General features: G+C 35.5%; 1 protein-coding gene across 3 annotated transcripts in view; it reads right to left on the reverse strand.

Annotated features, from left to right (window-relative positions):
* Positions 1 to 22463, reverse strand: part of NOSTRIN (nitric oxide synthase trafficking) — a 115559-nt gene that overhangs the window by 51018 nt on the left and 42078 nt on the right. For all 3 annotated transcript variants that reach the window (XM_074215780.1, XM_074215779.1, XM_074215781.1), the window contains 4 exons: positions 5234 to 5317; positions 2112 to 2174; positions 1855 to 1936; positions 339 to 401 (listed from right to left, as the gene is read on the reverse strand). In XM_074215780.1, coding sequence (XP_074071881.1) covers positions 339 to 401; positions 1855 to 1936; positions 2112 to 2174; positions 5234 to 5317 — 292 coding nt within the window. The remainder of the gene's footprint in view (positions 1 to 338; positions 402 to 1854; positions 1937 to 2111; positions 2175 to 5233; positions 5318 to 22463) is intronic.

Raw genomic sequence — 22463 nt, forward strand, 5'->3', positions numbered from 1 at the left:
TGTCAGACATGGACAGCAGGAGGTTCAGAGCAGGAAAGAATGCCATTTTGATCAGCAGATAATATCTTTAAAAATACACAAAACCATTCCCCTTTATTTCTGTAAGAAATGGAGGAATTTTTAGAGAGGTAGGCAAATATCTATATCTATATCTATCTATCTATCTATATCTATCTATCTATATATATATATATATATATATATATATATATATCCAGGGGAGGAGATGGTTTTCTCTTAACAGAATTATAACATTAACATACAATGTCACATATATACATATAAAAACACATATACTAAAAACCAATTTATGCAAAATTAAGTGTGTGGGAACTTGCCTTCATTTGCTGACTCCAATTGTTAACGACCAGATTCGCCATCTTTTCAACTTCATTATCCAGCTTATTAGAGAAAAAAACAATAAAGTTTTTCATTTTTTAAATAATTCTTTTTTCTCTCAGTGAATCACTACTCTAGCTTCAAAAACCTGGCAGGAACTCAACCACAATTCATTGAGATTTCCAAACCTATCAACAGATGTCCTTCCCAAGAAAAGAGCCCAAATAATCTTGGTTCTTGTTTCTCTTACTGTCTCCAAGACGTGGAAAAGATCTAAGTTTTAGTCCCAAATGATTTAATGCTGTAAAAATTTTGAAATCTTGTGAAAATTTGAAAGAAATGCATGTAAATTAGGAAAGTAAAATAGGTGAAGTCCTACTGCATGTAGGGCTGGGCCTGGAATCAGAAAGACTCATCTTTCTGACATCAAAATCTGGCCTCAGATACTTACTATCTATGTGACACTGGGCAAGTCACTTAATCTGTTTTTATCTCATCTATAAAATGAGATAAAGAAGGAAATGATAGACTACTCCAAGTCCCAAGAAAATCCCAAATGGGATCATGAACAGTTGGACATGACCAAAAATGACTGAACAACAAATGTAAATTAGAAACATAATTATCTTTTTATAATCCATCAGAATATTAGCTCCTTGAGGTCAGGATTTGTTTTGTTTTTGTATCTTTTTCAACTATTAAAATACAAAATATGTACCTAATAAGTCTTATTGAATCAAATTGTTAGAGTCTATACTTCAATTACAGTAGATAGTAGTGAGCTAGGTGCTTCATGAATAGAGTGCTGGGTGTGGAATAGTGAAGACCTCAGTTCAAATCTGGCTTCAGACAGTTAGGTAACCCAGGAAAGTCATTCTACTTCTGTATGTATCAGGTAATTACCTAGAATTCATCCATTAAGTTGCAACAAGTTCCTGTGTTCAAAATCTGTCCTCAGACACTTACTAGCTGTGTGATCTTGGGCCAGTCACTTAATCTTTTTTATCTCTTCTATAAAATGAAATGAAGAAGGAAATGGCAGACCAAGCCAGGATCTTTGCCAAGAAAACTTCAAAGGTTTTCTTAGTGGGAGGAGTATACATATTACTGGAAGGAGTTTCCACACTAGAAGTTCCCCCAAGCAGACAAAAATTCAAAGATCTTTTGTATTGTGGTTGCATATATTTGGGGTACCACCTAGTCTCAAATTGCACATATGAATAATGGGGGTCGTGATTAATTTAGTGTGTATTTATTCTCTTTATATTCGAGTATATACCTATATATCTGCCTATCATCTCCTCCATTAGAATGTAAATTCCTTGTTATTAAAGATTGTTTCATTCTTTGTATTTCTCTCTCCAGTGTCTAGCAAATTGCCTGGCATACAGTGGGTGTTTAATAAATGCTTGTTGATTGACTAATTGATTGCTGCTGTCATATCTAGTTCAGTCCAATTGCCCTAAAATGGCCAATGAAATCTGCCACCAAAAATCCAGAAATGGTTGGACTTACTGTTCTTTTCTTCTTCTCTTGAGCACTCAAGACCTGATGAGTTGGTTTTATTGCTTCTAACTCAATTGCTTTGCCAAGTTTTCTGAGAACAGAGAACAAAGAACAGGCGAACATAGTATTAGAATTTATACATACCCATTTTTTTCTGGACAAAATAGTATGTTTATAGAGTAACAAAAAGTGTTGATGGTGAGTATTGTAAAATATTTACAGCTCCCTTAGGGTTTGGAATAATGGGGGTCGTGATTAACACTTACTCATGCAAGTCAGCAGATGATTTCATGCTCTCAGATGCATAGGCCCAGGCACCACAAATACAACTAAAAATTGAAATAAGTGGCAAAAGAGTTTGGTTTGAAATTCTACAACAAACTTTATAGAATAAAAGCATTAGATCTGCCATACAATGTGCAAGGGTTACAAATCTCTCCCCAATCCACTAATCACTTCTCTATGGGATTAAAATCTTGCCATAGGCATGAGTAATCATACATGCTAGAATGGAAGGAGCTAAGACAGCTCACCCGGCAGCATTAAGCACATTGAATTTGTGCCTGCTTTTTTATTTTTCTTCAGATTTTTTAAACCAATTTCTGATGAAAACTAAAGGAGAAAATATTGGGATCTAGAAAATACATTAATACACATTTATTAGAAATGATTGTAGTGGATTTTGGTCTCTATTTCATTATGGTTAGGAGATGTTAGGAGATACCAAAAAAGCTAAATCTTAAAGAAGAGAGTATTCATTTTACTTGGATATCAGCAACCCTAGAACCAGTCTTTCAATTATTTTAAATTGTTAAATTTAAATTGTTCAATTATTTTAACAAAGATTTATAAAACTAGAAAGTATATGTCTATCTATCTGGATTTTGAATAAGTAGAAAAATATGTAGAAGCAGAAAAGTCAGTGCCTGCCAGAGAGCATTTTTAAATGACTACTGACTGACTAGTCCTTTCAGGCTATCTTTACCATCATCTCAAATTCCACATATCCGTAGCTGAGATTATTATCTTTTCCCCCTAGGTACTCCTGCTTTTCCTGTTTCTTTCCAAAGAATTCTGTCCCATGTTTGAAATTTTTGATATAATCTTTGACCCTTCCTTCTCAGATCTAATCAGAGAGCAAATTTGGCTAATTCTAATTCTGCTTCATCTTTCACAGCAGTCCTCTCCTTTATATTTCTGCTGCTGTCACCCTAGTCTAGGTCCTTATCAGCCTGAATTATCAGAATAATTTTCTAATAGTCTCACTGCCTCTGCTCCTACCTTCTTCCAATCCATACTTCATAACCCTGTCAAAGTAATCTTCCTTTTGCAGATGTCTAGTCATAGCACTTATTTGCTGAAAAATATTCTCTTCTGGATCCCTGAGAAATGTCAGACTTATTCTTTTGGCATTTTTAAACCCTTAATTGAGTGTCATGATACTTTTTCAACTCTGCTTAATTACTATCTCCCATGAACCTAAAGAACTAAATGTAGGGGGTACCAATTGTGCTTCACATTCTATCCACCCATTTGCCCCAGATATCTTGCCAGCAACTTTGTTGGTCATATACTAGTCCTCCCCTCTCCTGCCCATATTTCTATCTTTTGTTCTAGGAGCAATAATAAAGCTAATATTAACATAATATATTTTGTCCTTCATTTTCAAAGAAGAGCATAACATCAGGGAGGTGATGTCATAACAAGTACATAAATTGAATTTTAGTGAGGGGGTCACCAGCCTTACTTTCCCCTCCAGAGCCATCTGGGTCCAGTGGCCAGAGATGAATCAGGACAACTGGAGATGGCCCTGGATGTGAGGCAATCAAGGTTAAGTGACTTGTATGATTATACAGATAGTAAATGTCTAAGGTTACATTCGAACTCCTGTCCTCTAGACGCCAGTGTTAATGACATTGTTTCTAGAAAGGATGTGAAATCAGCTATCCTACGACACTATTCACCATCACTAGGCACAGCTGCTTTTCCCATTGCTGTCCAAAGGATTCTATCCCATGTTCAAAATTTTGGTATGATCTTTGACCCCTCCCTCTTCCCTCTCAGACCTGATGATTGACCAAGTTTGGTCAATTCTGCATCATATTTGTTGTCTTTTCCTATTAGAATATAAGTTCCTTTAGAGCAAGAATTGAATAATATGTATAAATATATCTCCAGCACCTACCGTGGGACTTACATAGCATAATAGAAGCTTGATTTTTGCTCCTTCCCTTTCTTTTTTCTTTCTTTCTTCCTCCCTTTCTCTCTCCTCCCTTTCTTTCTCCCTCTCTCCCCTTCTTTCCTTCCTTCCTTCCCTTCCTTCCTTCCTTCCTTTCTTTTTCTTTCTTTCCTTTTTTCCTTTCTTTCATCCTTCCTTCCTTTTTTCTTTCTCCCTTTCTTCCTCCCTCTCTCCTTCCTCCTTTTCCTTTCTTTCTCTCTCTCTCTTTTTCTTTCCTTTTTTCTTTTGCCTCCTTCTCTCCTTCTTTGCTTGCTTGCTTCCTTCCTTCCCCTTTATGTTATAACTAACCCAGCACATAGTACATTGCCTGGCACATAGTGGTTGCTACAATAAATGTTAGTTATTACAATTTAAGATTTCAATCTTTGGGGTGGCTAGGTGGTGCAGTAGATAGAGCACCAGCCCTGGAGTCAGGAGGACCTGAGTTCAAATCCAGCCTCAGACACTTAATAATTACCTAGCTGTGTGGCCTTGGGCAAGCCACTTAAACCCATTGCCTTGCAAAAAAAAAACCTTAAAAAAAAATTTCAGTCTTTACCAGTACATCTAGCATTGTGTTCTATACTGTGTTTAGACAATTTAAAAAATATTAGATATTTAAGTCCCTAATATATATATACCAGGATAGGTACAAAGACAAGAAATTAAAAACAGCCCTTGCCTTTAAGAAATTTATTTGCCATTTGTTGAATAAATGAAGGAATGGACCAAACCATACCAAAAGGATTGATTGATTTCAGAAAATAAAGTCTAATGTATACTTCCTGTGAGAACTGAGGGTATCATTGCCACACAATGCTTTAAGGCTTTTTAAGTCTTGGGAGACATCCTCTTTCATTCCCCTTTGCAATTATATCAGCTGTGATTTGTAATTGGACCCAAGTTCCTGTTCACTGTCATTTCTGCATGCCAAAAGTTTAATTAGAAGATTACCTCCATCACATCACAATGATCCCCTCAAAAACAAAAGAGAGGGTCAATACATCCTACTTGACCCCTTGCCAAATGCTACCATATATTTAATATTAATTTTTATCATACCGATGACAATGGAGATACATCATCATCATCATCATCATTATTATTATTATTATTATTATTATTATTATTATTATTATATCCCTCCCCTCCTCACTCCACACTACTTACTTTTTTTGTGTGTTTTGGAGGGCTTTGGTGAGCTTGTTTGCCAGTTTCTGAAGGCCTTTGGCATAACTTATTTCTAGGTTAGCCCTGTCAACAGAATGATAAGATGTTGAATGGAAAGGACATAACCATAAATCAAGGTGAAACTCATACTTTTTGAATTTATAGTTGAAAAGTATTTCAGTAACCAGAGCTTTTAAAAATTTTGTGAATTTTTTTATTCATTTCAAATACAAAATGAGAAAAGAAAAAAATTGCCACATACACAATAGAACATAAGAGAGAATTCACTTATAAAGCAATAAATTTCTGTTTCAAAAAAACCCTATATAATAAATACTATACATTGTTTTCAAAACTACCCAGTTTTTCTTTGCTTCCTTATAGGCTCCCTTAATAATGTTTTAAAGTAATTAGCAGCAACAATCCCTAGGTACATTGAAGGAAATGCTAAATTTAATTTAGTAGTTAGAAGAAATAAAGATATAATTTTCAAGTTCAAAGCCCCATGAAATCTATATCCACAGATCTATGTGTTCTAGGATAAGGACTCTTAGCCTAGATTAACCCATACATAATTGGTCATCTAGTCTTTGTCTGAACACCTCCAATGAGGTATCCTTGCTGACTCTCAGGCCAGTCCATTCCACTTTGGGGCTGTACTAATTAGCTAATTGCTAATCCATTCACCAAGCCCAAATAGCCCTCTTTGAACCTTTTTTTTACCATCACTCCCAGTACTATCCTCTGGGACTTGGCACAGAACAAATCTCACCTCTCTTGCATGGGACAATCCTTCAGTAACTTGAAGAGAGCTATCATGTCTCTCCAAAGACTTTTCTCCACCAGGCTAAATGTCAAAGTTCCTTCAAATGATTCTCATATGGAAAACACATTATAAACACACACATACACATATGCATAAGCATTATTGCATTAAACAGCATATATTAAATAGAAATTATATTAATAGAATAACAATATTAAATAGAAAAGCAATCTGATGTATAATTGATAGAGAACTGACCCCAAAGCCCAGAATATTTGACTTCAAGTAACATCTTTTACACCTACTGCCTATTTGACTTTGAACAAATTTCCATGCTAAACAATCCTCTAAAGCTTTAAATTAGAAAGAACAGGGCGGGGGTAGAGCCAAGAAGGCAGCCTGAAGGCAGCATTTCCCGGGAACTCTGACCCCCCCACAAACCCCCTAAAATAAAAAAGGATGGCTCTAGCCAAAATTTAGAGGGGCAGAACCCACAGAAAGACTGAGTGATACACCTTCCCAAACCAAGATAACTTAGAAGTTCCATGGGAAAGGTGTGTTTCACCAGGACCTGGGATTGGGAAAAAAGCCAGGGCACAGACTAGACTAGCCCAGCCCAGCCCAGCCCAGCCCAGAGATCACCAGCAACAGTTTGAAGGGGCAGGGAGAGAATTCTGCTGCACCTGGGTGAGTGTGGAGTGAGGAGCATCGACCGCAGAACCTGCAGCAAGAATCTAGAAAAAGAAGCCTGCACCTCCAGAGATGGTAAGGGAAGTCTGCAGAGATTTCTCTGCTCTCCCTGGCTTAGTACTCTGCTGTTTGCCTACACTCAGATATTGCAGTTTGGGCTTCCATGCTAAATAACCAAGCTGGAGCTCTCCTTATAGCCCCAGGACAGAGGGAAGTGCTGTGATTATCTACATATCAAAGCACAGACTAGAGAGCATAAGACATTGGAGGAATAAAGATCCTAGTGGGGTGTCCTAAAACAAAACAATCCCAAAGTCTTAGAAGTGCAGTAAATTAGTCTTGGGCTGAGGAAATAAGTAAACAAAAGAAAAAGAAAAATCTGACCATAGAGAATTACTTTAGTCCCATGGAAGATCACAACACATACTCAGATGACAACAAAATTGAAGCTTCCCTATCCAAAACCTCCAAAAGAAATAGAAAATGGGCTCAGATTATAGAAGAGCTCAAAAAAGACTTTGAAAAACAATTAAGGGAGGAGGAGGAAAAATTGGGAGGAGAAATGAGAGAGATGCAGAAAAATCATGAAAACCAAATCAAAAGCTTGGTGAAAGATATACAAAAAAATAATGTTAAAAAACCAGTTTAGGCTGAATGGAAAAAAGCAAAACAAAAGGTAAATGAGGAGAAGAATGCCTTAAAAAGCAGAATTGGTCAGCTGGAAAAGGAGATAAAAAAGCTCTCTGAAGAAAATAACTCCTTCAAATTCAGAATGGAACTAAAGGAAGCTGATGACTTTGCAAGAAATCAGGAAGAAATAAAATTCTTCCAAAAAAGCCAAAAATTAGAAGAAAATGTGAAATATCTCATTGGAAAAACAACTGACCTTGAAAACAGATCCAGAAAAAATAATTTAAAAATTATTAGGTTATCTGAAAGCCATGACCAGGAGAAGAGCTTAGACTTCATTTTTTAGGAAATAATACAGCAAAATTGCCCTGAGATCCTAGAAGCTGAGGGTAAAATAGAAATTGAGAGAATTCACCAGTCACCTCCTGAAAGAGATCCCAAAAGAAAAACTTCCAGGAATATTATAGCCAAATTCCCAAACTCCCAAATCAAAGAGAAAATTCTAAAAGCTGCCAGAAACAAACAATTCAATTACTGAGGCTCCATGGTCAGAATTAAACAGGATCTAGCAGCACCTACATTAAGGGCTTGTAGGGATTGGAATATGATATTCCAGAAGGCAAAAGATCTTAGTTTACAAACAAGAATCAACTACCCAGCAAAACTGAACATCCTCTTTCAGAGGAAAAGATGGATTTTCAATGAAACAGATGACTTTCAAAATTTCTTATTGAGAAGACGAGAGCTGAACAGAAAGTTTGCTCTCCAAGTACAGGACTCTGTTGAACCATAGAGGGAGTGGAAGAGAAGGACTAACTATGAGGGACTTAATGATATTGAACTTGTTTGTATTCCTGCATGGGAAGAAGATATTGATAACTCATATGAACTTTCTCATTTATAAGAACTGTTAGAAGGAGCATATATAGACAGGACATAGGAAGGAGCAGAATATAATGGTATGATGTGGTAAAGGAATGGAGTCAATGAGTGATGGGGGAAAGTACTGGGAGGAAGGAAAAGAAGATGAAGAAGCTGAGAGATTTCACATAAGAATCAAGAAAAAGCTTTTTCAATGGAGTGGAGGGGGAAAGGCAAGAGAGAATGAATGAGCCTTCATTCTCATCGGAAATGACATATACACACTTAATAGGGTGAGGAAATCTATCTTGCCCTGGAGAAGGATGGGACGAAAGGGATGGGATGAGGGGGAATGGGGGGAGGGAGGGGGAGGAATAGGTGATAGAAGAGAGGGAAGATCAAGGGAAAGGGTACTCAGACTCAACACACTTTTGGATAGGGATAGGATGAAAGGAGAGAGAACAGAATAAAGTGAGTGGAGAGAAACAGAGTGGAGGTACAGCTAGTAATAACAACTGTGGGAAAAATATTGAAGCAACTTCTCTGGTGGACTTTTGATAAAGAAAGCAACTCACGGGGTGGCTAGGTGGCGCCAGCCCTGGAGTCAGTAGTACCTGAGTTCAAATCTGGCCTCAGACACTTAATAATTACCTAGCTGTGTGGCCTTGGGCAAACTACTTAACTCCATTTGCCTTGAAAAAAACTAAAATAATAAAATAATAAATAAAAGAAAGTCACTCACTGCAAAGACAGAGCCATTGAAATATGAACATAAACTGAAGTACAATTTTTTTTCTCTCTCTCTATTCTTGAGATTTCTCATCTTCTTGGGGGGGAGGGGAGAGGGTTTATGTTTATTCTTATGTTTACTCTTATAACATTCCATTTACATCAATATGGCATGGAAACAATGTAGAGACTGTCAGACAGCCTTCTTGAGGGAGAGGAGGGAAGGGAGAAAGGGGGAAAAATTGTAGAATTCAGAGCCTTTCAAAAAAATGGTGGGTACATATTACTATGGTATATTATTGGAAAACAAATAAAATATTAAAAAAGAAAAGGGGCAGCTAGGTGTTGTAGTGGATAGAGGCCCTGGACTCATGAGGAATTGAGTTCAAACCTGACTTCAGACACTTAATACTTACTTAGATGTGTGACCTTGGGCAAGTCACTTAACACTATTGCATTTCAAGTCAAAGAAACTTTAAAATTTTAAATAAATAAATAAATTGGAAAGTGTCAGCTTGTATTAATAAAGTAAGGTTTTTCTTTTTTAAAAAAAATTAGTTTTTTTAATTAATATTTTATTTTTTCAAATATATGTTATGAAAGTTTTTCAGCATTCTCCCATATGAGTATGCATATTTTTAAGCTACATAATTTCCTTCAACTCTCCCTTCCCATACCCCTCCCCTCAGCTGCCAAAAGTCAGGTGAATATTAGACATACATATTCATGTGAAACATTTTTACAGATGGGTCATTTTCAGGATGAGGAATTAGGAAAGAAGTATATAAGAGAAATTTTTTAAAAAGTAAATGTAATGTTAATCAGATTCTGAAGGATTTTTTGTTTTGTTATTCTTCCTCTGGATGGAGATAGAATTGTCCATAGTCGATCTGATAGGATTGTTCAAGCTCTCTGAATTGCTGAGAGGAGCTGCTTCCATCCAGTTGATCAACTCACAGTGTTATTGTTAAAGTGTACATTGTTCTCTTGGCTCTGCTCTCTTCACTCAGCTTCAGCTCCTGCAATTCATTCCAGCTTCTCTAGTGTTTGACCATTTTTGGTTTCTTATAGAACAATAATAATCCATAGTATTCATGTACCATAACTTGTTCAACCATTCCCCCAATTAATGGGCAACCCCTCAATTTCCAATTCTTTGCCACTAGAAAAAGAGTTGCTATGAATGTTTTGGAACATGTGGGACTTTTCCCATTTTTTGTGTGATTTCTTCTGTATATAGAACTAAAATTGGAATTGCTAGGTCAAACAGCATGATCAATTTTATTGCTCTTTGGGCATAGTTCCACACTGTGCTCCAAATGGCTGGATCAGCCCACAACTCCACCAGCAATGCATTAAAGTCCCAATCTTCCCACAACCTGTCCAACATTGATCATTTTCCCTTTTTGTCATTGTAGCCAATACAAGAGGTGTGAAGTGATACCTCAGAGTCATTCCAATTGGCATTTCTCTAATCAATAATGATTTGGAGCACTTTTTTCATATTATTGTTTTAATTTCATTTAAAAACTGTCTATGCATATCCTTTGACCATTTATCATTTGAGGATTGACTTTTAATCCTATAAATTTGATGCAGTTCTCTATATGTTTTAGAAATGAGACCTTTATCAGAACCCCTTGCTGTGAAGATTATTTCTCAGCTTTCTGCTTTCCTTCTAATTTTGGCCCCATTAATTTTATAAGTGCAAATTCTTTTTGATTTAATACAGTTAAAATCATTGATTTTGCAATTTATAACGTATTCTTATTTTTTGCTTGGTGATAAATTTCTCCCCTTTCCATAAATCCGAGAGATAGAATATTTTTTGATCTATTAATTTATCTATGATGTCATAATTTATATCTAAATCCTGTATTCATTTTGACCTTATTTTGGTATAGGGTGTAAAATGTGAGTCTATGCCTAGTCTTTGTCACACAACCTTCCAGTTTTCCTAACAATTTCTGTCAAAGTGAATTCTCATCCCAGAAGCTAATGTCCTTGGGTTTGTCAAACAGTAGATTACTGTAGTCATTTACTACTGTTTCTTCTGAACTCAGCCTAATCCACTGATACATTACTCTATTTCTTAACCAGTACCAGGCAGTTTTGATGACTGCTGCTTTATAGTATAGTTTTAGATCTGGTAGAGCTAGGCCACCTTCCTTTACATTTTTTTTTAATCACTTCCCTTGATATTCTTGATCTTTTGTTGCTCCAGATGAATTTTGTTACTATTTTTTTCTAGCTCAGTAAAATAAGTATTTGGTAGTTTCATTGATATGGCATTGAATAATAATTTAGCTTGGGTAGAACTGTTATCTTTATCATATTAGCTCAAACTAACCATGAGCAACTGGCATTTTTCCAGTTTGTTAGATATGACTTTATTTGGGTGAGAAGTTTGTCTTGGGAGATAGATTCCCAACTACTTAATGTTGTCCACAGTTACTTTAACTGGAACTTCTCTTTCTGCCTCTTGCTTTTGGGCTTTTCATATATAGAAATGCTGATGATTTGTGTGCGTTTATTTTATATCCTGATACTCTGTTGAATTTGTTGTTTCAAGGAGTTTTTTAGATGATTTTTCTCATGTTCTCTAAGTATACCATCCTATCATCTGCAAAGAGTGAAAGCTTTGTTTCCTCACTGCCAACCCTAACCCTTCAATTTCTTGTTCTTATTGCTAATGCTTGAATAGTAATGGTGATAATGGGCATCCTTGTTTCAACCCTGATTTTATTGAAAATGCTCCAAGTTTATCCTCAGCACATATAACATTTATTGATGGTTTTTAGATAGATACCAATTTTTATTTTAAGGACAACTCCATTTATTCCTATGTTTTTCAGTATTTTTAATAGGAATGGATGTATTTTATCAAAGGCTTTTTCAGCATCCATTGAGACAATCATATGATTTCTGTTGGCTTTACAATGATATATTCAATTATTTTTGAGTGTTTTCCTAATACTGAATCATCTCTGTCTACCTGATACAATCCCACCTGATCTTAGTAATAACTTTCTGAAATCTCTTTGCTAAAATTTTATTTAAGATTTTTGCATCAATGCTCATTAGGGAGATTGGTCTACAATTTTCTTTGTCTGTTTTGGTTCTTCCTGATTTAGGTATCAGCACCATATTGGAAATTTGAGAAAATAAACTCAAGAGAAAATTGAAACCTTGCAAAAAGAAAACAAAGCCTTGGAAATACAATTGTACAAATGCAGAAATAAAATAGTTCTCTCAAATACTCAACTGGGCAAATGGAAAACTTCAAAAATAGAATTGACCAATTGGAAAAGGAATTTCAAAAGGTAAATGTAGAAAACTTTTCTTAAAAAAAAGAATGGAATCTGTGGAAACTAATGACTTCCTGAGACAAGAAGAATCTGTTAAACAAAACCAAAATATTGAAAAAATGGAAGAAAATGTAAACTACCTCATCAGAAAACCACTGACCTCAGGAATAGATCCAGAAGAGACAACTTAAAAATCATTGGACACCTTGAAAACAAGGAAGAAAAAAAGCTTAGGCTCAATATTACAGGATTTAGTAAAGGAAAATTGTCCTGATATCATGGAACAAGAGGACAAAATAGTTATTGAAAGAATACATCGATCCCCTCTGGAAATGGATCCCCAAAATGAAAACAGCAAGGAATATTGTGACCAAATTCCAGAAGTAACAGATAAAAGAGAAAATCTGAAAGAAACAATTTAAATACCAAAAAGCCACAGTAAGAATTACATTAGATTTGGCTGCATAAACATTAAAGGATTGAAGGACCTGGGGTGTGATATTCCAAAGAGCAAGGGAGCTTGGACTGCAGCCAAGAATCCACTATTCCACAAAACTGAGCCTTCTCTTCCAGGGGAAAAGATGGACATTTAAAAAATAGGAGACTTCCAATTTTTCCTGATGAAAAGACCAGCACTAAATAGAAAATTTGGACTTCAAACAGGAGACTTAAGAGACATATGAAAAGGTTTAAAAAAAGGGATAAAGAAAAACTACTAGTAATCCAATAAGGTGAAACTGGCAGGAACAGCTAGGTGGTGCAGTGGATAGAGCACTGGCTGGAGTCACAAGGACCTGAGTTCAAATCTGGCCTCAGACACATAATAATTGCCTAGCTGTGTGACCTTGGGCAAGTCACTTCACCCCATTGCCTTAAATTTTAAAAAAAAGATCCCCACCTGGGAGAAAGATTCTCATAACTCTTGAAAATTTTAACTCTATTAGATAGAACAGAAGTAATGGATACTCATGACTTATCTGTGACTCTGATAGAATTATTTAAAAACAACATCTCCTTAAAAAGGGGGACAGTAAAGAGAAGGGAGAATGGAGGAGATTGAATCGGGTAAACCATATTACATAAAGAGGTACAAAGGACCTATTGCAATAGAGGGAAAGAAAGGAGGAGGTGAGAATTGCCTGAATCTTACTCTCATCATATTTGGCTTAATGTTAATATACACATGCTCAGTTAAGAAACTAATCTTACCTTTCAATCATTAAAAGGGGAAAGGGGGAAGGGGAGGAAAAGATGAACTAACTGAAGGAAGGGAAGTATGAAGGGGCAAAGGGAAAGGGGAAGGAAAGGGGAGGGGAGCTGGATATAAAAGGGGAAACACAAAGGTATTCAGAAACAAAATCCTGGGAAATATGGATAAAGTGAAAAGAGGGGGAAATACAAACAGGGAAGATAACATGGAGGGCAATAAAGTGTTAGTAATTATAACTTTGAATGTGCATGGAATGAACTCTCCCATAAGATGTAAGTGAATAGCAAAGTGTATTAAAAACCAGAATCCTACAATATGCTGCTTACAAGAAACTCATTTGAAGCAGAGACATACAAATAGAGTAAAGGTAAAAAGCTGGGTCAAAATATATTTAGCTCCAGCTGAAGTGAAAAAAGCAGGGGTAGCAATCCTTATCTCAGACAAAGTGGTTGTAGAAATAGATCTCATTAAAAGAAATAAGGAAGGAAACTATATCCTCCTAAAAGGTACTGTAGACAAGGAAGCAATTTCAATAATAAATATGCATGAATCAAATAGTATAGCACCCAAATTCTTAGAGGAGAAGTTGAATGAATTACAGGAAGACATAAATGGCAAAACTCTACTGGAGGGAGACCTCAAACTTCCTCTTTCAGATTTAGATAAATCTAACCATAAACAAAAAGGAAGTAAAGGAGGTAAATAGAATATTAGAAAACTTAAGACATCATAGACCTTTGGAGAAAATTGAATGGGGATAGAAAGGAATATACTCAGCCTTGGAGTCAGGAGTACCTGGGTTCAAATCCGACCTCAGACACTTCATAATTACCTAGCCATGTGGCCTTGGGCAAGACACTTAACCCCATTGCCTTGAAAAATCTAAAAAAAAAAAGGAATATACTTTTCTTTTTCTATAGTACATGGCACTTACACAAAAATTGACCATGTACTAGGGCATAAAAAAAACCTAATAATCAAATGCAGAAAGGCAGAAATAGCAAATGAATCCTTCTCAAATCATAATACAATAAAAATCACATGCAATAATGGCTTAGGGAGAGCTAGACCTAAAACTACTTGGAAACTAAATAACCTTATTTTAAAGAATGAGTGAATCAAACAACAAATTATAGAAAGAATTGATGATTTCATCCTAGATAATGACAATAATGAGATAACATACCAAAACTTACATGATACAGCCAAGGCAGTTGTCTGGGGATATATTATATATTTAAATGGTTACATGAATAAATTAGAAAAAGAGAAAATCAATGAACAAAATAGGCAACTAAAAAAATAAGAGAACAAATTAAAACTTCCCCAATTAATTATCAAAATAGAAATTCTAAAAATTAAAGGAGAAATTAATAAAAGCAAATGCAAAAACTAATAAATAAACTGATAATAAATGAACCAATAAATAAAACCAAGAGTTGGTTTTATGAGAAAAACCAATAAAATTGATAAGCCTCTGATTAATTTGATTTAAAAAAACAAATTACTAGCATCATAAATGAAAAATGTGAACTCACCACCAATGAGAAGGAACTTAAAGTAATAATTCAGAATTCAGAAATTCATAAATAAATTCAATAAGCCATTATTTAACTCCCTAAGAAAAAAGCTCCAGGGCCAGATGGGTTCACAAGTGAATTCTTTCAAATATTTAAGGAATAATGGATTCCAATTCTGTATAAACTATTTGGAAACTAGGTGAAGGTGGACCTCTGCCTAACTCGTTCTATGACACCAATATTGTGCTGATACCTAAACCAGGAAGAGTCAAAACAGAGAAAGAAAATTACAGATCCATCTCCCTGATGAATATAGATGCAAAAATCTGAAAAAAAAAACTTAGCAAAATGATTTCTTTAGGATAATACACTATGACCAAGCAAGATTCATCCCAGGAATGCAGTGTTGGTTCAATATTGGGAAAGCTGTTAGTATTATTATTTTTTGTTTTTGTTTTTGTAAGGCAATGGGGTTTAAGTGGCTTGCCCAAGGCCACACAGCTAGGTAATTATTAAGTGTCTGAGATCAGATTTAAACTCAGGTACTCCTGACTCCCAGGCTGGTGCTCTATCCACTGTGCCACCTAGCTGCCCCTAGCTGTTAGTATTATTAACTATATCAATAACAAACCTATCAGAAATCATATGATTATATCAATAAATGCTGAAAAAGCTTTCGACAAAATCCAACACCCATTCCTACTAAAAACATTAGAGAGCATAGCAATAAATGGATTGTTCTTTAGAATAATAAGCAGTATCTTTCTGAAACCATCAAAGCATTATATGCAATGCGGATAAGCTAGAAACATTCCCAATAAGAGCAGGGGTGAAACAAGGATGCCCATTATCACCACTACTATTCAATATTTGTTAGAAATGTTAGTTCCAGCAATTAGAGAAGAACAAGAAATTGAAGAAATTAGAACTGTGAAGAAAGAGACTAAAACTCTTACTCTTTGCAAATGACAGAGAATCCTAAAAAATCATCTAAAAAACTATTGGAAACAATTAGTAACTTTAGCAAAGTCACAGAATATAAAATAAACCCTCAAAAAATCCTCAACATTTCTATATATGACTAGCAAGATACAGCAGAAAGAACTAGAAAGAGAAATCCCATTCAAAGTAACTTCAGACTGTATAAAATACTTGGGAGTCTACCTGCCAAGGCAGACTCAGAAACTTTATGAAAACAATTACAAAGCACTTCTCACACAAATAAAATCAGATTTAAATAACTGGGCAACTATTAACTGCTCATGGATAGACCAAATTAATATAATAAAAATGACAATTCTACCAAAATTGAACTACTTGTTTAGTGCCCTACCAATCAAAATTCCAAAAAAATTACTTTGATGAGTTAGAAAAAATTGTAAGTAAATTAATATGGAGAAATAAAAAGTTGAGAATTTCCAGGGATTTAATGCGGAAAAAAAAAGTGCAAAAGAAGGTGACTTAGCCCTACCAGATCTAAAATTATATTATAAAGCATCAGTCATCAAAACTGCCTGGTATTGGCTAAGAAATAGAGTGGTGGATCAGTGGAATAGACTAGGTGCAATAGCAGGAAATGATTATAGTAATCTGCTGTTTGATATACCCAAAGAGTCCAGCTTTGGGACAAAACCTCTCTCTTTGATAAAAACTGTTAGGAAAATTGGAAGTTAGTATGAAAGAAACTTGGATTAAACCAACACCTCACACCCTATACCAAGATAAGATCAAAATGGATACAGGATTTGACATAAAAAAACAATATTATAAGCAAACTAGGAGAACAAGGAAGTCATATCTATGGAAAGGGAAGCAGTTTATGACCACAGAAGGGATGGAGAATATTATTAAAAACAAACTAGATAATTTTGATTGCATTAAATTACAAAGCTTTTACACAAACCCACTATACCCAAGAGCAAGAAAATTTAGTAAATTGGGAAACACTTTTTACAACTAGTGTTTCTGACAAAGGACTCATTTCCAAAATATACAGAGAACTGAGTCAAATTTTCAAAAAAGGAAGCCATTCCCTAATTGAAAAGTGGTCAAAGGATATGCAGAGGCAATTTACAGATAAGGAAATCAAAGCGATCCATGGTCATATGAAATATTGCTCTAAATCTTTATTGATTAAAGAAATGCAAATTAAAGCATCTTTGAGGTACCACCTCACACCTTTCAGACTGGCCAATATGACCAGAAAGGACCATGATCAGTGTTGAAAAGAATATGGGAAATCTGGGACACTAATACATTGTTGGTGGAGCTGTGAACTCATCCAGCCTTTCTGGAGAGCAATTTGGAATTATGCCCAAAGGACAACAAAAATGTGCATACCCTTTGATCCAGCAATACCACTACTGGGTCTATACCCTGAAGAGATTATAAAAAAGGGTAAAAACATCACTTGTACAAAAATATTCATAGCAGCCCTGTTTGTGGTGGCACTACTGTTCTATTATTATTATTTCTGCCTTTCTGCATTTGACTACAAGATTTCTATGCCCTAGTACATGTTCAGTTTTGGTTTAGTTACCATGTTCATCTTCTTAACTTCCTTCTTGTTTATTTTGTGGTTAGGTTTATCTAGTTCTGAAAGAGGGAGGTTGTTATCCACCCCACCCCCCCATCATTAGAGTTTTGCTATCTATGTCTCCTGGTAATTCACTCAGCTTTTACCCTAAGAATTTGGATGGAAAACCACTAGTCACATATAAGTTTAATAATAATAAAATAGTTTCATCACCTATGTTACACTCTAAGAAGATATAGCTTCCTTCTCTGTCCCTGTCAATGAGATCGATTTTTGTATTTGTTTTATCTGAGATCAGGATTGCTACCCCTGATTTTTTTTTTACTTCATATGAAGAATAGTATTTTTTGCTCCATCCCTCTACCTTTACCATGTGCTTCAAATTCGCTCCTTGCAAATAACATATTATAGGACTCTGGTTCTTAATCTGTTCTGCTATTTACTTCTGCTCTATGGGAGAGTTCATCCCACTCACATTTACAGGTAAGATTATTAATTCTGAATTTCCCTCCAGGTTATCTTTCCCCCATTTATATTTTTCTCTTTCCTTTCTCTTATTTCTCCTCACCAAAGTTTTACTCCCTTTCCCCTTTAACTTTTCTTTTAAAATTTAACTTTCAGTTTATTTTCACTTTATCTTTGCCTTCCCTTTTATCAGTCCCTTCTTCCTTTTACTTTTCCTTCCCCCTTCCCTGTAGAGAAGGACAGATTTTTAAACCCAGTGGGAATGTATTTTATTCCCTCTCTGGGCCAAATCTATTGAATAGAATTTACTCAGTGTTCATACCCCCTCTTCTTTCCTAAAATTATTGATCTTTGTGCCTCTTCCTGGTGTTATTTGTCAACCAAGTGCTATTAATTAGGTACTCAATCAAAACTTGATTAATTGATTACTTGATAAGCTCAAAGTACTATCAAAGTACAATCACAGATTGATTGCTTGATTGTTTGATAAACAGCATTGCCTCAAAGTCACTAAGTACCCTCCCCTCCTCTATCTCACTTTAAGAGTCTTGAATACATCAAATTGTAATCATTTTTTACCTTACCCTCTTTTCAAGTACCCTCCAAGGACACACAATCCTTATGAGCCAAAGTATCATCCAAAGCCAAATCATTTCATGAACCATTTGTACCCCTCCCCCCAATTATACTTTCTCCCACACTCTCCCCTTTAACTCTCCACTCAGAGTACTTAAACCCTTGCTAAATAAAGTCTGGATTAAACAAAACTCTTCTGTTAGTTTCTCACCCTCTGCTCCTAAAATCACTTCTAATTTAATTACCTAGAGAGTCTCAAAGGGTTCTAAGTCCTGGGAATCTCTGAAGGTCTTTCTTAAGAACTTTACAATTGATTGTAAGGTATGGGATACACTGAATTAGGACCACCTGGAATATGATGTCCTCATCTGAGAAAGTGCTAAGTTTTGTGAGCAAAGCAGAATTAAAGTAGGTCAAAGGAGCCTGAGACATTTAAGTCTAGAGTCAACACCCCTGCTTTTCATCAGGGCTTTTTTGTCTCAAATATATTGATGTCATCTTGGTCCTCTTCAATGGAGAGACAAGAACCAACCATACCCATATCCTCAAAGTCCAATCCTTTCAATTATATTCAACCCTTTAACTATCCTAAGAGAAATACAATTCTCAAGAGTTACAAATGTTATATCTTCCCTTATGGGGTTAAATACAATTTAATGGCCTTACTTAACATTTGTTTTGTTTTTTCCTTCCCCTTTTTTTGTTTAACTTTTTATGCATCTCTTGAGTTGTGTATTTGGTGATTAAATTCTCTATTCAGTTCTGGTCTTTTTATAGGGAAATTCTGGAAGTCCTCTATGAATATCCATCTTTTCCCCTGACAGTATAAGCTGAATTTTGCAGGGTAGTAAATTCTTGGTTGGAATCCCAGGTCCTTTGCTCTCCAATATATGGTATTTCAGGTCCTCCAGTCCTTCAATATTGAGACTGTTAAGTCCTGTGTAAGTCTGATTGTGTTTCCTTTGTATTTCATTTGTTTCCTTTTTTGCTGCTTGCAGTATTTTCCTCCTTTATTTGAGAATTCTGAAATTTGGCTATAAAAGTTCTTGGAGTTTTTATCCTGGGGTCTCTTTCTGGAGGAGTTCTGTGTATTCTTTCAATGGCTACTTTGTCTTCTTACTCCAGAGGATTTGGACAGTTTTCCCTGATAATTTCCTGCAAGATGTTATTCAGGTTCTTTTTTTTTTTATCTAGACCTTCTAGTAGGCCAATGATTCATAAATTATCTCTTTTGTATCTATTTTCCAGGTCATTTGTTTTTCCTAAAAGTTACTTTACATGTTCTTCAATTTTTTCAGCCTTTTTATTTTGTTTGATTGAATCTTGTAGTCTCATAAATACATTGGCTTCTATTTGTTCAAATCTAATTTTTAGAGTTTTGTTTTCTTCAATTAACTTTTGTGTTTCCTTTTCCAGTTGGTCAATTTTATTTTTAGAAGTTACATTATTTTTCCAGTTGGTTATTTTTACTCTTAAAGAAGTTGATTTCTTTGATCATTATTTCATAATTTTCCTGCATGATTCTCATTTTTTTCCATTTTTTCTTCTTCCTCTCTTCTTTCATTTTTAAATTCTTTTTTAAGCTCTTCCATGAGCTTTTAGATTTGAGTTCAATGCATAGACTCTTTTCACTGCTTTCTTCTTTTGAGGTGGCATTGTTATCATCTTTATCTATATAGTAGCTTTCTGTAGTGGGTACTCTTTTAGTTTTTTGGCTTTAGTTTTTCATCTTGAAATGTTTGAGCTCTAATCCTGGGGTATAGAGAGTATAGATCCATGCTGAGGCTGGGGTGTGATCCCTGATTTGTCATTGGTCAATGTTAAGTTCCTGTTAGCTGGCTTTTCCTTTACAAAGGCAAATGTTGAAGGGGCAGGAGAGAAAGATGGAAAGTTCTCCAAGTTCTCTAAGATCTCCAAGATCTCCATTTATTATACCAAATACAAGTGCTTAAATATCCTCCTTGTCCCTGGTCTACTCTCACTCCTGTGGCACTCTTCAATTAATCAATAAACCAAGGCTCTGGTGATTGAGGACACCAGGTGATGAAAGTTTACAATACTCCCACACACAACAGTTCCTTACAAGCCAAGCTGTTGCCTATGCAGTCCAGGCCTTGCCTTTGCAGAGTTTTGTTTCCTACTTTATGTCCACTATGCAGTGGTTTCTTCCCAAATCAATCCTGTCTTTTTCCCCCCAATGTTCCCAGGGTTCAGACTTTGTTTGGGGTTAGGACCCTCACTGTTGGTTTGCTATCTTGCTGCCAGGATTTCTGCTGTTGTCAAGCTGTCAGGATTTGGATTATACTATGGCTAAAAGTCTCCAGTTGGCTTTCCTGCTCTCCCCCATCCTGTCCTTTACTTATCTTTTTCCCCAAAGAGACAGACCTTCACTGAAGATCCTCCATAATGTCCACCACTGAAAACTTCTTTGGATCTTGTCTTTTTCTTGGTGGGACCTGTAACTTTAATGTCAGTGCAAAGGTCTCATTTATCTTTGGTAGAGGAAAGCTCTGGGAGCATGCTAATTTCATACACCCATCTTGGCTCCACCCCAGAAGTCTCTACATTTTTTTTGTCATTTTGTTTTTTTCCAATTACATGTAAAGATAGTTTTCAATCTTTATTTTTGTAAGATTTTGAGTTCCATATTTTTCTCCCTTCCTCTTTCCCACTCCCTTCCCCAAGACAGAAAGTAATCTGACATTGGATATTCATGTACAATTAAGTATATTTTCATATTAGTCAGATTGAGAAAGAAGAATCAGAATGAAAAGGAAAAACATGAAAAACAAAAAACAAATTTAAAAAAGTGATAATAGTATGCTTTGTCTGCATTCAGATTCGAGTTCTTTCTCTCAATGTGGATGGCATTTTCCATCACAAGTCTTTTGGAATTGTCTTTGATGACTGTATTGTTGAAAAGAGCTAAATCCATAATTGATATCACAAGATGTTGCTGTTGCTAGGTACAATGTTTTCCTGGTTCTGCTTCCCCAGTGTCAATTCAAGTATGTCTTTCCAGGTTTTTCTGAAATTCATCATGGGTAACATTTTTCATCTAGGAGTTCCTTTTCTATACAAGGGAAACCCTAGATTCACTGCCTATCCCTGTAAAACACAGTGTTGTTGAGTCATATCTGACTCTCCATGACCTTATTTGGGATTTTCTTGGTAGAGAAGGTGCAGTGATTTGCCAATTCCTTCTCCAGTTTATTTTACATATGAGAAAACTGAGGCAAACAGGACTAAGTGACTTGTCTAGAATCACACTGAGACACACAAGTGTCTGAGACCAGATTTGAATTTAGGAAGAGGAGTCTTCCTCACTCCAGAGCCAGCACACTATCCACTTTGCCACTTAATTACCCAAAAACAGAGATAAAGAATCTGACAAACTTCTTCCTGCTCTATAAATGAGAGGCTTTCATTCTAGTCAGAAACAAATTTCCAAGTAGCACCCGAACTAATCGGATTAGCTCTTCGTTATAACTGGAGGCAATAATGTGACATATTGTGATTCAATTAGCCAAACAGGAACCTAATAATGGAAAGCCACAGAGATAATAAAGCTAAGGTTGGCAATCACAATTTCCATTACTTTATAGCCTGGACAGAACCCCTCAGGGAGCTTGCAGTATGCTCTTTTAGAGTCAACTCTTTTGTAGTTCTGTACAGATCAGAATACTACAGCATTAAACTAATTTTATTATGAGGTAGCTGTCCTTTTTACAGAAACATCAGCAGATGAAATGAGGGAATATTATTATTCATCTCACTTTTTGCTGAAAACACATAACACAGGAAATTAAGCCCAATTTGCCTGACATTTTCCATTTTTACATGAACTGGAGAGGTTTATGTTTCATGCTTTATTTTCAAGCATTAAAAATCTGGTTTTGATAGTAATTATATTTGTGATATTTTATTGTGTTCTTTTCA

This window comes from Macrotis lagotis, chromosome 1, assembly GCF_037893015.1.
Source record: "Macrotis lagotis isolate mMagLag1 chromosome 1, bilby.v1.9.chrom.fasta, whole genome shotgun sequence".
Classification (NCBI taxonomy): Eukaryota; Metazoa; Chordata; class Mammalia; order Peramelemorphia; family Peramelidae; genus Macrotis; species Macrotis lagotis.